The following is a 12,692-nucleotide window of genomic DNA, read 5'->3' as shown; positions in this document are numbered from 1 at the left end:
CACCCTATGACTACGGAACCCTAAAAAACTTGATAATCGAAAAACTATAAATAAGAAACCCAATTCCGATAAACAACCATTTGTTTGTAATTAAGCTATTTTAAAATTACCTGGATAACAGTGTCGTGTTGTCTTTCATCCATACAACTTTCTCCAATTATTGTATTTAATATACTTCATAAAATCAAAAATAACCTTTTCATACAAATTTCATATATTAAATAATTTAAAACTATCGATTATTCGAAATACTTTCCTTCCATACAATTCAATTAACAACTTTTTTTCATACATTATTTTATCAACCTTTTAACTATACATATAAAACTCTTTTAAACCTTTTCTACAATTTGTAAATAACTTTCTTCCATACATCTTTTGCAACCTATCATACAACATTTTTAACCTTTTCTACAACTCGTAGTATAGAAAACTTTTCATACGTTCTCGAAAACACTAGAAGCTTCTTACATACAATGTTGAGGAATCCATTGCACATTTATGGAGCAGATGATGCAAATATACCAGCAGATCTGCATTTTGGCAAATATTTGCTGCAGATGTGCATCAAATTTGGCGACAATATTGCATTGGTAAGTCAATTTATTAATTAACACTAGCTTTCCGCCAGCGGCTTCGCCCGCGTAATCAAAAGAAAACTCGCGTAGATCCTGTTCCCGTGGGAGTTACGGAGTTTCCTACTAATATTATAAATGCGAAAGTATGTGAGGATGTGTTTGTTACACTTTCACGCAAATACTACTGAACCGATTACAATGAAATTAAGCACACATATAGAGAGTAATTGGTCACATAGGATATGTTAATCCCGGAAATCCCACGGGAACTATGTGGGTTTTTCTTTGAAAACGCGGGCGAAGCCGCGGGCAGATAGCTAGTTATACATATTATACCTAAAAAACGTGAAGTGTGTCCCCCCTAGTGGGGTAAGGGGCAGATGCATTTTTGTATCAATAATCAGTTTCACTGATATATTTTTTTTAGGGACAAGCAGGTGATCAGGCTTCTGTGTCCTGCCAGACCGAGACATTTTCTTCTTAGTCTCCACCGGGAATCGAACCCAGGACCCCTCGGTTCTACGCACATGCGTCAACCACTGTACCAAGGAGGCGGTATACCTAAAGTGTACCTTAAATTTGAGACACTTGAAAGAGAATAAGTAATAATCTTATACAATGTGTCTGTGTATCGGTGTCGGAGACTTTAGGGGGGTGAAATATGGGGATTTTTATCGACAAATCACTATCCCAATTTTCTCTTGGCTCCTCCATACTAAAATGGCAGCCATTTTGTTTTTTTTACTTCGCAGCTCAGGCGCCTGCACTGTTTTAATCATTGCTATCGATGTAGACGTCTTAGGAAGACAAAAGAGGTGTCATTTGAAAGCTAACAATGTAGACAATCAGTTTATGATCCATTAAATTCAATATAATATTCAAAAAATAAGAAACACGAACTAATAAAAAAAACCTAATTTTATATTGCATTTTTTTTTTAGTTTTTTATCTTTATCTTGAAAACGAATCTGTCAAGCAATATTTTTTTTATTGTTTTTTTGTAATACAGGACATTTTCATTAAAATAATTTTTACATCAAGGTCCTAAGTTAAATAGTTTTGAAACTATGATGATTGAAAAAAGGTAGTGTTTCTAACTATACTATGGGTAAAGACAAAACAAATTAAAACCATTAATCATTTATTAATGTAATCTTACTTAAACTATTACAACCACGATTCAAAATGTCCTCCATTATGTTGCAGACAAGCAGTTGCCCTAATCGACACATGTTATTAGTCCATTTCGTTAAATTGAGTCTAATCGCAATGCGACGAACACTCAGTTGTGGAGCTTGCGTTATTAACTCAAACACCTCTTCTCCCGCGGAGATACCAAATGAGTACGTTCATTAGCGGGTCTTCTAATTCCATATTCGGAGAGATTCAAGTGTAATCTGATGAACGTGCGAGCATTCAGCGTAGGTTTATTGGGGAATCTTCTCGTATACTCTCTCACAGCAGCATTCGCATTCCCGTTGCAAAATCCATAGACAAAATGGATGTTGGCCACGTCGTGCCTGGAAAAACGACGCTCTTCCATTAGATAGCGAAAAAAATAACAATGCACAGTATCTTTGACAGATGAGACTATAATCACAACGCTGGGCGAGGGACGACTGCCTGTCAGTGCGTCCTATTCTGAGTAGAACCGAAATTTTGTCTCACTCAAACCCTATACACGTCTCTTTCTAACATGTTGTCACAAAGCAGAGCTGTCTTAAGACACGCCCATTAAAATAATACTTGTAATCTGGGACCTGGAGTCTATTGTTTGACATGTGTTTTTTACTAACGTTTTTATGGGTCATATTTAAACCAACACAACTTTTGAACTATCTTACATATGGCTTTGAAGTAAGATTTATTTTAAAGAAAATATCTTATACTTTTAGAAAACGTTAAAAAAAATATTGCTTGACGGATTCGTTTTCAAGATAAAGATAAAAAACTAAAAAAAAAATGCAATATAAAATTAGGTTTTTTTTTATTAGTTCGTGTTTCTTATTTTTTGAAAATTATATTGAATTTAATGGATCATAAATTGATTGTCTACATTGTTAGCTTTCAAATGACACCTCTTTTGTCTTCCTAAGACGTCTACATCGATAGCAATGATTAAAACAGTGCAGGCGCCTGAGCTGCGAAGTAAAAAAAACAAAATGGCTGCCATTTTAGTATGGAGGGGCCAAGAGAAAATTGGGATAGTGATTTGTCGATAAAAATCCCCATATTTCACCCCCCTAAAGTCTCCGACACCGATGCACAGACACATCTTCTTATATATAAAAATGAATCGCAAAATGTGTTGGTAAGCGCATAACTCGAGAACGGCTGAACCGATTTCGATAATTCTTTTTTTATTATATTCCTTGAAGTACGAGGATGGTTTTTATGTAGACAAAACGTAAACATGTACCACGGGCGAAGCCGGGGCGGACCGCTAGTTATAAAAATAATTTGATAAAATAACAAAGAATGAATTAAAAAAAACATAAAAATTCCATCACGAGGCGGGTTCCTACCCGCATCTTCTGCCTTACCGGTAATTTTTCTATTCTTTCAAAATATATATTTACTAGCGGTCCGCCCCGGCTTCGCCCGTGGTACATATTTCGCAATAAAAGGTAGCCTATGTTCATTCTCAGGGTCTAAAGATTGTCTGTGCCAAATTTCATCAAAATCGGTCCAGTAGTTTATGTTATACATACAAACCTTTCCTCTTTATAATATTAGTATAGATAGTATAGATAAAACATGTCAATGCTATAAAAGATAATAAAGATAAAAGAAAATATCAAATTCAAATTTCATTAAAAAAACAATAATATTATAGAGCTGAAGAGTTTGTTTGAACGCACTAATCTCAGGAACTACTGCTCCGATTTTAAAAATTCTTTCAGTGTTAGATAGGAAGGCTATATATCATCACGTTAGGAGTTAGGACCAACAGGAGCGGAGCCATGGGGGTGAAACCACGAAGCGCAGCTAGTTAATATTTATAATAATATAAAACACAATTTCAGATAGATGCAGACACAAACCAAAAAATGACCTACAAAGAAGTAGCCCAGTTGTCAGTCAACATAGCTCTCTCGCTGAAACGTCTCAATGTCAGCGTGGGGGACGTGGTCAGCATTTGCTGCGAAAAGCGGACGGAGTTCATGCCGACGGTCGTGGGGATACTGTGCACGGGCGCGACTTTCTCAGCCGCTGATAATGGTGTTATTGATGGTAAAGCTACTAAAATTATACAAAACTAGCTTCCGCCCGCGGCTTCGGCCGCATGGTGTTTTGATAAAAGGTAGCCTGTGTTTCTAAAATAAATAAAAAATTTAGTTACTGTCGTAGAAAATTTATGTTAAAGATATTATACTGATTTTGGTACCATTTTGACAATATCTAATGTTTATACAGAGTGTCCCATTATCGGTATACTAAGCGCGAAGGGACTTTTAGTTTTGCATACTCTGATCTCGTAAAAATAAATACATAATATGTACTTAAACAACAAAATTACATAAAAAATTGTTTGCTAAATATTTCCTTAAAATTCATGTTTTCTTCTCTAGTTTCGCGCAGCCAGCATATAACGCTTCGCTAATGTGAGCATTTTGTCTATGAAAACATAATCTTAGACGATAGCTCATGTGCTGTTGGCAAAGTTGGGTCATGGGTGGGTTGCTTGTAAGGGGTGTTCACATAGAGTTTTATGAATTCATCTATTTTTTGCGTGTATTTTTTACGTTCTCAGCGTAAACAAAACTATAACCTCCATTGAGCTTAGTATACCAACGGTGGGACACCTGTATAGTTGATGAATTCTTTCACCAATTAATTTCAGAACAAATTCTCTACCGTCTGAATGTAACAAAACCAAAAGTACTATTCCTATCAAAAGATGCATACGAAAAGCACCAAGCAACACTACGCTCAGCAACTTACATAAAGCACATAATCGTATACACAGATGAGCACATAGGACCTATGAGTTTTAAACAGTTCCTCACAGAGCACGCACCAATAGAAAACTTCGAACCGACTCCAGTTGAAGGTTGGAAAGAGATAGCTATAATACAGTTCTCGTCAGGCACGAGTGGGATGCCAAAAGCTGCTAAATATACGCATAGAAGTTTTATGATGACTAATAGAAATGTTTTGTATGATCCAAGGTAGGTATTATAAAAGCTATGTGGCATGTGCTGTATTTAAGCTAAAAGATCTATCTTTATTTATTTTTATAGTATACAGATAAAATTAATATGAGGCAGGATCAAAACCCTACTAGTTAGGCCACCCATGTTTCATATTTATCTAAATTGTATTTTATGCCATAACACTAAGGATTAAAATTTAAAAACCATCCATTTTACTTTAGTTTTTGCATTTCTTGCGTACTACTTTAGGAAAAATGACTTTAGGACTATTGACTTTAGGAGAAATACCATTTCCATTAATATTAATTTATTTAGTTTTTGCTAATCCTATAACCCATTGACCACCGAGCGGCCCGATCGGGCCACGACACAATAGATTTAAACTACTTCAGGGAAAACGACTTTAGGACTATTGACTTTAGGATAAACCATCTTCTCTGTCTTAATAAACAATAACTTCCAGAGATAACGAACATTATACTATGCTGTCCACACGGGAATGGTACTACAGCTTTGGTCTGTACCATACCCTGGCTTCTCTCTCTTGGGGATATACAATCGTGTTCACTTTGAAAAACGACACGAAAGATTATTTGGAAGCCATTGAAAAATATAAGGTAAGGTTATAAAATTGACAGGAACCTACTTCTTCAAAGGAGGTTTTGTTAAACTGTTAATCTGTACTTCTCTTCTCTATTTATGTAGAAATGTAAACCTGAAATATTTGTTTGTATGTTTGAACGCGCTAATCTCAGGAACTATTGGACGGATTTCTAAAATCTTTCTCCGTTGGACTGCAGTAGAGTATAGTTGGACCGATAGAACATATTTGTCATATTTTGGAAGTGAAAATTTAGGCGCGTTGAGAGTAAAATTTCAAGGTCGCGTCATGGCAATACCGTCACATCATGGAGTAAGGCGACGATTTTTGGTAATTACTTTGAATCTTGCCAAAAAAAAGACGTTTCACTTGTGTTCGGCACATACTATATATATATATATATATATATACTTATATAATATTTTTTCCCCTATTTCAGGTAGATAACATACAAATAGTGCCAACAACAATTACGGATCTTATCAAATACCCAGAATTACATAAATACGATGTTTCTTCTCTACAAGTTTTGTTCTGTACGAGCATTCCTATCAGTTCTGAGTTATTAGCTAGTGCTAAAGATAAGTAAGTATATCACTATCACTACATAGTATAAAACAAAGTCACTTTCTCTGTCCCTATGTCCCTTTGTATGCTTAAATCTGTAAAACTACGCAACGGATTTTGATGCAATTTTTTTTAATAGATAGAGTGATTCAAGAGGAAGGTTTTAGTATATAATTTATTAGGTTTTAGATAAAGCGGGCGAAGCAGCGGGCGGTAAGCTAGTTAAATCATAAAGCGAAGTCGCTTCCCGCGTCTGAATGAATGTATGCTTCACAGACATAGATAGACTACGCAAGTACCGCGATCTGTATGAAAACCAAGCGTGTCATATTTTTTGTACTGACCTTGACGCGTTATGACGTCACGAGCGCTTTTTAGTGATGGTAATTTCATTTTACGCTAAATCGATTAGGACGCCACTCGCGCGGCGATTCTAGTATCGTCCTATCCCATCGAAATAAATCGAAAGAAATCAGATCAAACTAGATCTATGTCTAAGAGGTAATTAAATAAATGAATCGTAATCGATTACTAAATCGATTCAAGACAGAAAAATGATAATTACCATAGACAGAGGAATGATAAAATAAATTTATAAACCTTTTAATATTCTAACAAGTAAACTAATGTGTTTTAGCTTTTTCTTACATATGCCCATTGAGTTACCGTGTACTACGTACTAGAGAGGCCATCGAAAGAAAGTAATGAAACTGTCAATCAATCAATCTTTATGTCCCGTTGCATCAATCCATTTTTCTTTTATGTTCGGGTTACTTGGAAAACTGAAAAAACAAACATAGTCTAAGCAATAAGGAGTTTTCTTAAAAAACTCCCAAGATGACACTTTAACTAATGGCGTCCATGTCATAATATTTATTTTTAGTACCTTTGTATTAAAATACTTAAAAGTTCTAGGTCAAGTCGTATTAAATGACAAAAAAAATCTATGCCTTTTTTTCTGAAAAATTGCTCCTTCAAATTATCATTTTTCTGTTCGATTATAAAATCGATTAGAATCGAGAACTGTTGCATCAAATGAACATCACTAACCACAAAATTGGACAGAAAAATGAGAACAAAAAAATGAGAAGACGCTATTCATTGCTTGTTATCATACGACTCGATCTTTACCGTGCCAAGTAAAAGCCGCAATGTATTCCGAATCATTTCGTATGATTTGGTATCCGTGTTTGTCACGATCGTTTTCCACAGATATTCTTTATTTGATTTTAAAATAAATAGTGCATATTCTGATTACTTACCGGTGGAAGGAAACATCTCTGCTAACTCGGCCACTCACAGCTGTGGAGTTTCTACAGTTTATAACGGCGTAATTCGGCATTTTACTTTATTCAGCTTCACGTCTTTCCTTGGCGAACTGCAAGCGCGGACTGAGTGTAGGCCAGCGTCAAGTAAGTTTCATAATCTTAGTTTGGACACGGGAAGTACATACACTCGCTTAGTCTATCTTGATACATGTCTGTGGTATGCTTCGATCTTTATAACTACGGACCGGAATTTGATGCAGTTCTTGAAGTGAAACTTCTTTCGGCGCGTTGAGAGTAAAATTTCAAGGTCGCGTCATAGCAACACCGTCACGTCATGGAGTAAGTAAGTAGTTTAAGTAAGTGGTATCTTGGAATCTTGCCAAAGAAGTTTCACCTCTGACATATGTGTTCATAAGATGTAAGAGAAAATCAAATCACATATGTTTTTTTCGCTCGTCTATGGTAATTTAAAGGTTCCACTATCGGTATACTTGCAGTTTTGCATACACTGATCACGAAAATATACTTAAACAACAAAATTACGCCATAATTTTTTTGCTAAATTTTTCCTTAAAATTCATGTTTTCTTCTTTAACTTCGCGCAGCCGGCATACAACGCTTCGCTAATGTAAGCATTTTGTCTATGAAAACATAATCTTAAACGATAGCTTACGTGCGGGTGGCAAAGTTGCTTGTTAAGGGTGTAGGTACACAAAGAGTTTTAAGAATTCATCTATTTAAAAAAAATGCATCTGGAATTTTATAAGTATTTTTTACATACTCAGCGTATGCAAAACTATAACCTCCATTGAGCTTAGAACACCGACGGTGGAACACTCTGTATAAGCTGTTAGTGTAAACACCGTTATCCTTGGAACCAGTGGCAAAAAAGCGGTGGTAAATGGTAAAACTATGTAATGACGATTCAAAAGTGCTTCTAGAAGAAGTCTAATGATAAATAAATAAATAAATTCCTTTATTTAACAAGACAGGATTATTTCAATATGGTGTATTTCACAATATTCATTAATTTAATAATTTGATATTAATATAATTATTTATTTCGTTCAAAATGCAATCTAGTCATTAATACCTATAGTAAATTAATAATATTTTATTTCAATATAGATTCAAGAGTTTGAAAAAGTTGACCCAAATATATGGTCTGACAGAGGTGGGCTGTATCGTCAAAGAGGATGGCGACACTGAGAAAAATAAACTAGGCAGTGTTGGTGTTGCCTGCGCGGGGACAGTTTTTAAGGTACCTATTTAACTTGAGTTTGATTGAAAGATTTATAATTAATTAAAGAATTACCTTTTAAATGCACACTTAATATGTAGGTTGCTCTAAAAAGTTGTGGAATTAATCAATATAATGTATATATATATATATATATATATATATATATATTATATTAATATCTACTTGAATTTACTGGACAAGCCAAAGGAAAGCTGTCAATAAAAAATATCAAGGACCCATTACAAACGACAATCACTGAATAATTTGTCGCGTCCGCGTTAAAATGTAGAAGCCCTTCTGGCTAACATTGAGGACACCACACAAAAAAAATGAATAATTTGAATTTCCTCTGTCCTCATTTGCTAATTTAACATGATAATTTAATTATTATTAATTTTAGAAATAAAAATATATTCATTGGTAAGGAACGTACCTACATAGTATAAAAAATGTGTGCGTGTAGGTACTACTGTACACACGTAAGAAGTGAAACTTCTTTATGACCTTATTTTTCAAAAAATAATTTACTATAATATGGAACTTTACAGAAATACGTCGAATCACGCGTGGTAGGGATAAGAAAAAGACGCGTAACGGAAAAATGTCACGCGTAACGAAAAAATGTTACACTAAATTTTTTCCAACCCCGATAAAGAAGTTTCACTTCAAAATAAAGATACTAAAATAACGAAAAAGCGACACCAACTCATAATGACACTAATTACTTAACTAACACAAATAAATTTTCTCTACTGAAAGTTTGAGTATGAGTTTGAGTTTGATTTTGATATTTCAGGTGGTTGACCTCGAGACACAGCAACCCGTAGGTCCGTACAAACATGGAGAAATACGCTTCAAGTCCTTATCTTTAATGTGTGGTGAGTTATCTATATTTTTAATATTATAAAGCAGAAGAGTTTGTTTGAACGCGCTAATCTCAGGAACTGCTGGTCCGATTTGAATTGCCGTTTCGGAGGAGTATGGAAACGAACATTGTGACACGAGAATTACACAGGGTGTCCCAGCAACGGTATTCTAAGCCCCAAGGAGATTATAGTTTTGCATACGCTGAGTACGTTAAAAATAGTTATAAAATTCCAAACGAATTTTTTGACAAATAGATGAATTCTTAAAACTCTATGTGTACACCCCAAGCAATCCGCTCAACTTTAACACCCGCACGTGAGGTATCGTTTAAGATTATGTTTTCATACTTAGATAGATAGAAAAATTAAGCAAAAAAATTTTGGCGTAAATTTGTTGTTTTAAGTATTTTTACGTGATCAGTGTATGCAAAACTACAAGTCCCTTCGCGCTTAGTATACCAATAGTGGGACACCCTGTATAATATTCTATCTGTAAGAGCTTTTCTAACTTTTTAATACTTATTTAAGGCTACATCGGTGATGAAGAACGCGCTTATTTGGATGATGAAGGGTTCTACAAATCCGGTGATGTGGGGTACTATGATGATGACAAGCATTTCTACATAGTGGACAGGATTAAGGAGATGATCAAGTATAAAGGGTGTTCGGTGAGTCGCAAATGTTTTTAAACACGCTTTTATTTGCTTCACCTGTATGTTTGTATGTAACCGACTCCTTTTTTTCCTACCTTACAAGGCCGGCAACGCACTGACAATTATATCCCCGGCATTGCTGGTGCGTATGGGCGACGCAGTAAAATATATAAAAAACAAAGACTCGATTTTGACTCACTTAAAACGGACAGATTTAATTCAAATTTTATATACTTTTCAAGGAGGATTAGATCGGTGACAATAGAATAATTTCATGACCATCTTATTGTTTTATTATTTTTAAGTAGTAATTGGATACATAAAAGAGCGTGTGTGCGGAGCACACGTATCAGAAGTGAAACTTTTTAGCAAAATTTATAGATACCAAAATTGTCGCCTTCGGCCTTACTCCATGACGTGACGGTATTACCATGACTGACGTCTCAAACGAATCCAAAGAAGATTCACTTCAAAATAAATGTTCATACGTATATTATATTTTAATCCTCAATTTTTTTACTGAAAAACAACTGCTCAATTACGTAGGTACCTACGACATAATATTGAATTAATTATCTATATATTTATTACTTACAGCTATCGCCATCAGAAATAGAGAATGTGTTACTGAAACATCCATCCATCAGAGATGTTGGTGTCACATCTCTTCCCTTTAGCGAAGCCCCTATAGCATTTATAGTTCGACAAATCAACTGCGATATAAATGAAAAACAAGTTGCTGAGTATTTGAGTTCTAAAGTAAGTATTAATTAGCACAGATAATCCTATCCTAACTACTAATATTATAATAGATGCGAAAGTTTCTGAGGATGGATATATTTTTGTATAATACTAGCAGTCCGCCCCGGCTTCGCCCGTGGTACATATTTCGCAATAAAAGGTAGCCTATGTTCTTTCTCAGGGTCTAAAGGTTATCTGTGCCAAATTTCATCAAAATCGCTCCAGTAGTTTATGCGTGAAAATCATACATACATACATACAAACCTTTCCTCTTTATAATATTAGTATAGATGTAGGTGTGTATGTTGTATGTGTATGTTATATGTAAGTATGTTTGTTACTCTTTCACGCAAATACTGGGTACTGAACCGATTACAATGAAATTTAGTACCTACAGATATGGATTAACACATAGGATACCTAGGTTTTGCTAGGTATTCGAGTTTTTCTTTGAAAACGCAGGTGAATCCGCGGGCGGAAAGCTTGTATAATACTATGGTATTTTGAAAATTACATTACCCTTTCTAGTCCTTATCTTTACTCCCATCTGTAGCGACGCCTCGCTCTGAATCGCGCAAGAGAAATGTTTTCGCTACAGAGCATATACACAACTTTCCGACATCATTCATCGGGGCCTTACCGGCCAGTTGAGTAGACTGGTCGAAGATCCTCCCTACTTCGATGGAGGGAATCATCCTCCATACCATTTGTGTCATATCATTCTTTACAAGCTTCTCCTCCGAAAACTCGCTAAGTATTTACAGATCTCCTAAATCGAAAGTGTTAGTTTAGTATATCTATTTTTAACTAGCGGTCCGCCCCGGCTTCGCCCGTGGTACATGCTTACGTTTTCTCTACATAAGAACCATCCTCGTACTTCAAGGAATATAATAAAAAAAGAATTATCGAAATCGGTTCAGCCGTTCTCGAGTTATGCGCTTACCAACACATTTTGCGATTCATTTTTATATATAAGACTAGCGGTCCGCCCCGGCTTCGCCCGTGGTACATATTTTCGTTTTCTCTACATAAAAACCATCCTCGTACTTCAAGGAATATAATAAAAAAAGAATTATCGAAATCGGGTCAGCCGTTCTCGAGTTATGCGCTTACCAACACATTTTGCGATTCATTTTTATATATAAGAAGATAAGAAGATGTATGCACACTAACTAACATTCTTAGTTTTCCGATAAAAATAATAACAATAGGTATTGGAAATTCTATTATTTCAGCATTTTTAAGCTAATTTCCAAAATTATCTTTCTGGTCGAATATCTTATTTTTTCAAAAGTTATTTATTTGATACTTAGTTCCCTTTCAAACATTGTTTTATAATAATTATTTATTTATTTATTTCAGGCAACAAATGTAGTATATGAACTTAAAATTGATTTTAAATGGTAAATTTTTATTTGTAGATGCCATCTGTAACAATGTCGGGAGGTATTCGATTTGTGGAGAAGTTACCAAGAGGAGCCGGGACAAAATTGGACAGAAAAGCATTAAGAAACATGATATAAATACACATTACATTCTATATAATTAATATGTAACTAATTTGAATTGATTTAATAAAGGAAGAAATTATTTACATTGTGTTTATTTTCTTCGTTTCTTATAATTCAACTCAAAAACAATATGAAGTTTGTTTAACATAAAAATTTACATTTTTTCCGAGTAACAAACATTGGTAACAAACATTGAGGTATTATTATAGAGAGGACACCACGAACAAAATCTGTGCGACAAGCGCAGCGGCGCGGAGTCGCTAGTGAGTCATACAATTTGTAGATATTCTGCCTCTTATTACATATACATTAAAACCAATCAATGTAACAACTAAATTTTGGTACCTATCTTATTAAAAAAATATGAATAAACTTATCAATTGAAACCAATCAATGTAACAAAAAAATGGTTTGAGACGATTGACTCTAGCTAGTGTTACAAAATAGTGTAGTAGCGATGGCCTCTCTAGTACGTAGTATATAGTAACTCAATGGTAACAAACAATA

At 34.7% G+C, this 12,692-nt stretch overlaps 1 protein-coding gene across 1 annotated transcript; it reads left to right on the top strand.

Annotated features, from left to right (window-relative positions):
- Nucleotides 1–360: 360 nt before the first annotated feature.
- Nucleotides 361–12,198, top strand: LOC149476055 (luciferin 4-monooxygenase-like). Its single transcript, XM_089713178.1, has 10 exons — nt 361–593; nt 3,605–3,812; nt 4,423–4,750; nt 5,199–5,352; nt 5,776–5,921; nt 8,300–8,432; nt 9,211–9,292; nt 9,809–9,948; nt 10,531–10,692; nt 12,096–12,198. The coding sequence occupies exons 1-10, from the start codon at nt 477–479 to the stop codon at nt 12,195–12,197; spliced, it is 1,572 nt and encodes a 523-aa protein (XP_089569304.1). The 5' UTR covers nt 361–476; the 3' UTR covers nt 12,198.
- The last annotated feature ends 494 nt before the right edge of the window (nt 12,199–12,692 follow it).

Source organism: Colias philodice, chromosome 29 (assembly GCF_061535455.1).
Source record: "Colias philodice isolate Cphi_HAF_F1 chromosome 29, ilColPhil1 Martin Lab GWU primary, whole genome shotgun sequence".
In the NCBI taxonomy this organism is placed as follows: Eukaryota; Metazoa; Arthropoda; class Insecta; order Lepidoptera; family Pieridae; genus Colias; species Colias philodice.
The sequence above is the reverse complement of the archived record's forward strand: the minus strand, read 5'-3'. Positions and strand labels throughout refer to the sequence as shown.

Bases quoted from the DNA above. Each gene is read 5' to 3' on its own strand.
- LOC149476055 (XM_089713178.1), top strand. From the start codon at position 477: ATGTTGAGGAATCCATTGCACATTTATGGAGCAGATGATGCAAATATA. The intron at 5,353-5,775 runs GTAAGGTTATAA...CCCCTATTTCAG, and splicing joins AAGCCATTGAAAAATATAAG to GTAGATAACATACAAATAGT. The intron at 9,293-9,808 runs GTGAGTTATCTA...TACTTATTTAAG, and splicing joins GTCCTTATCTTTAATGTGTG to GCTACATCGGTGATGAAGAA.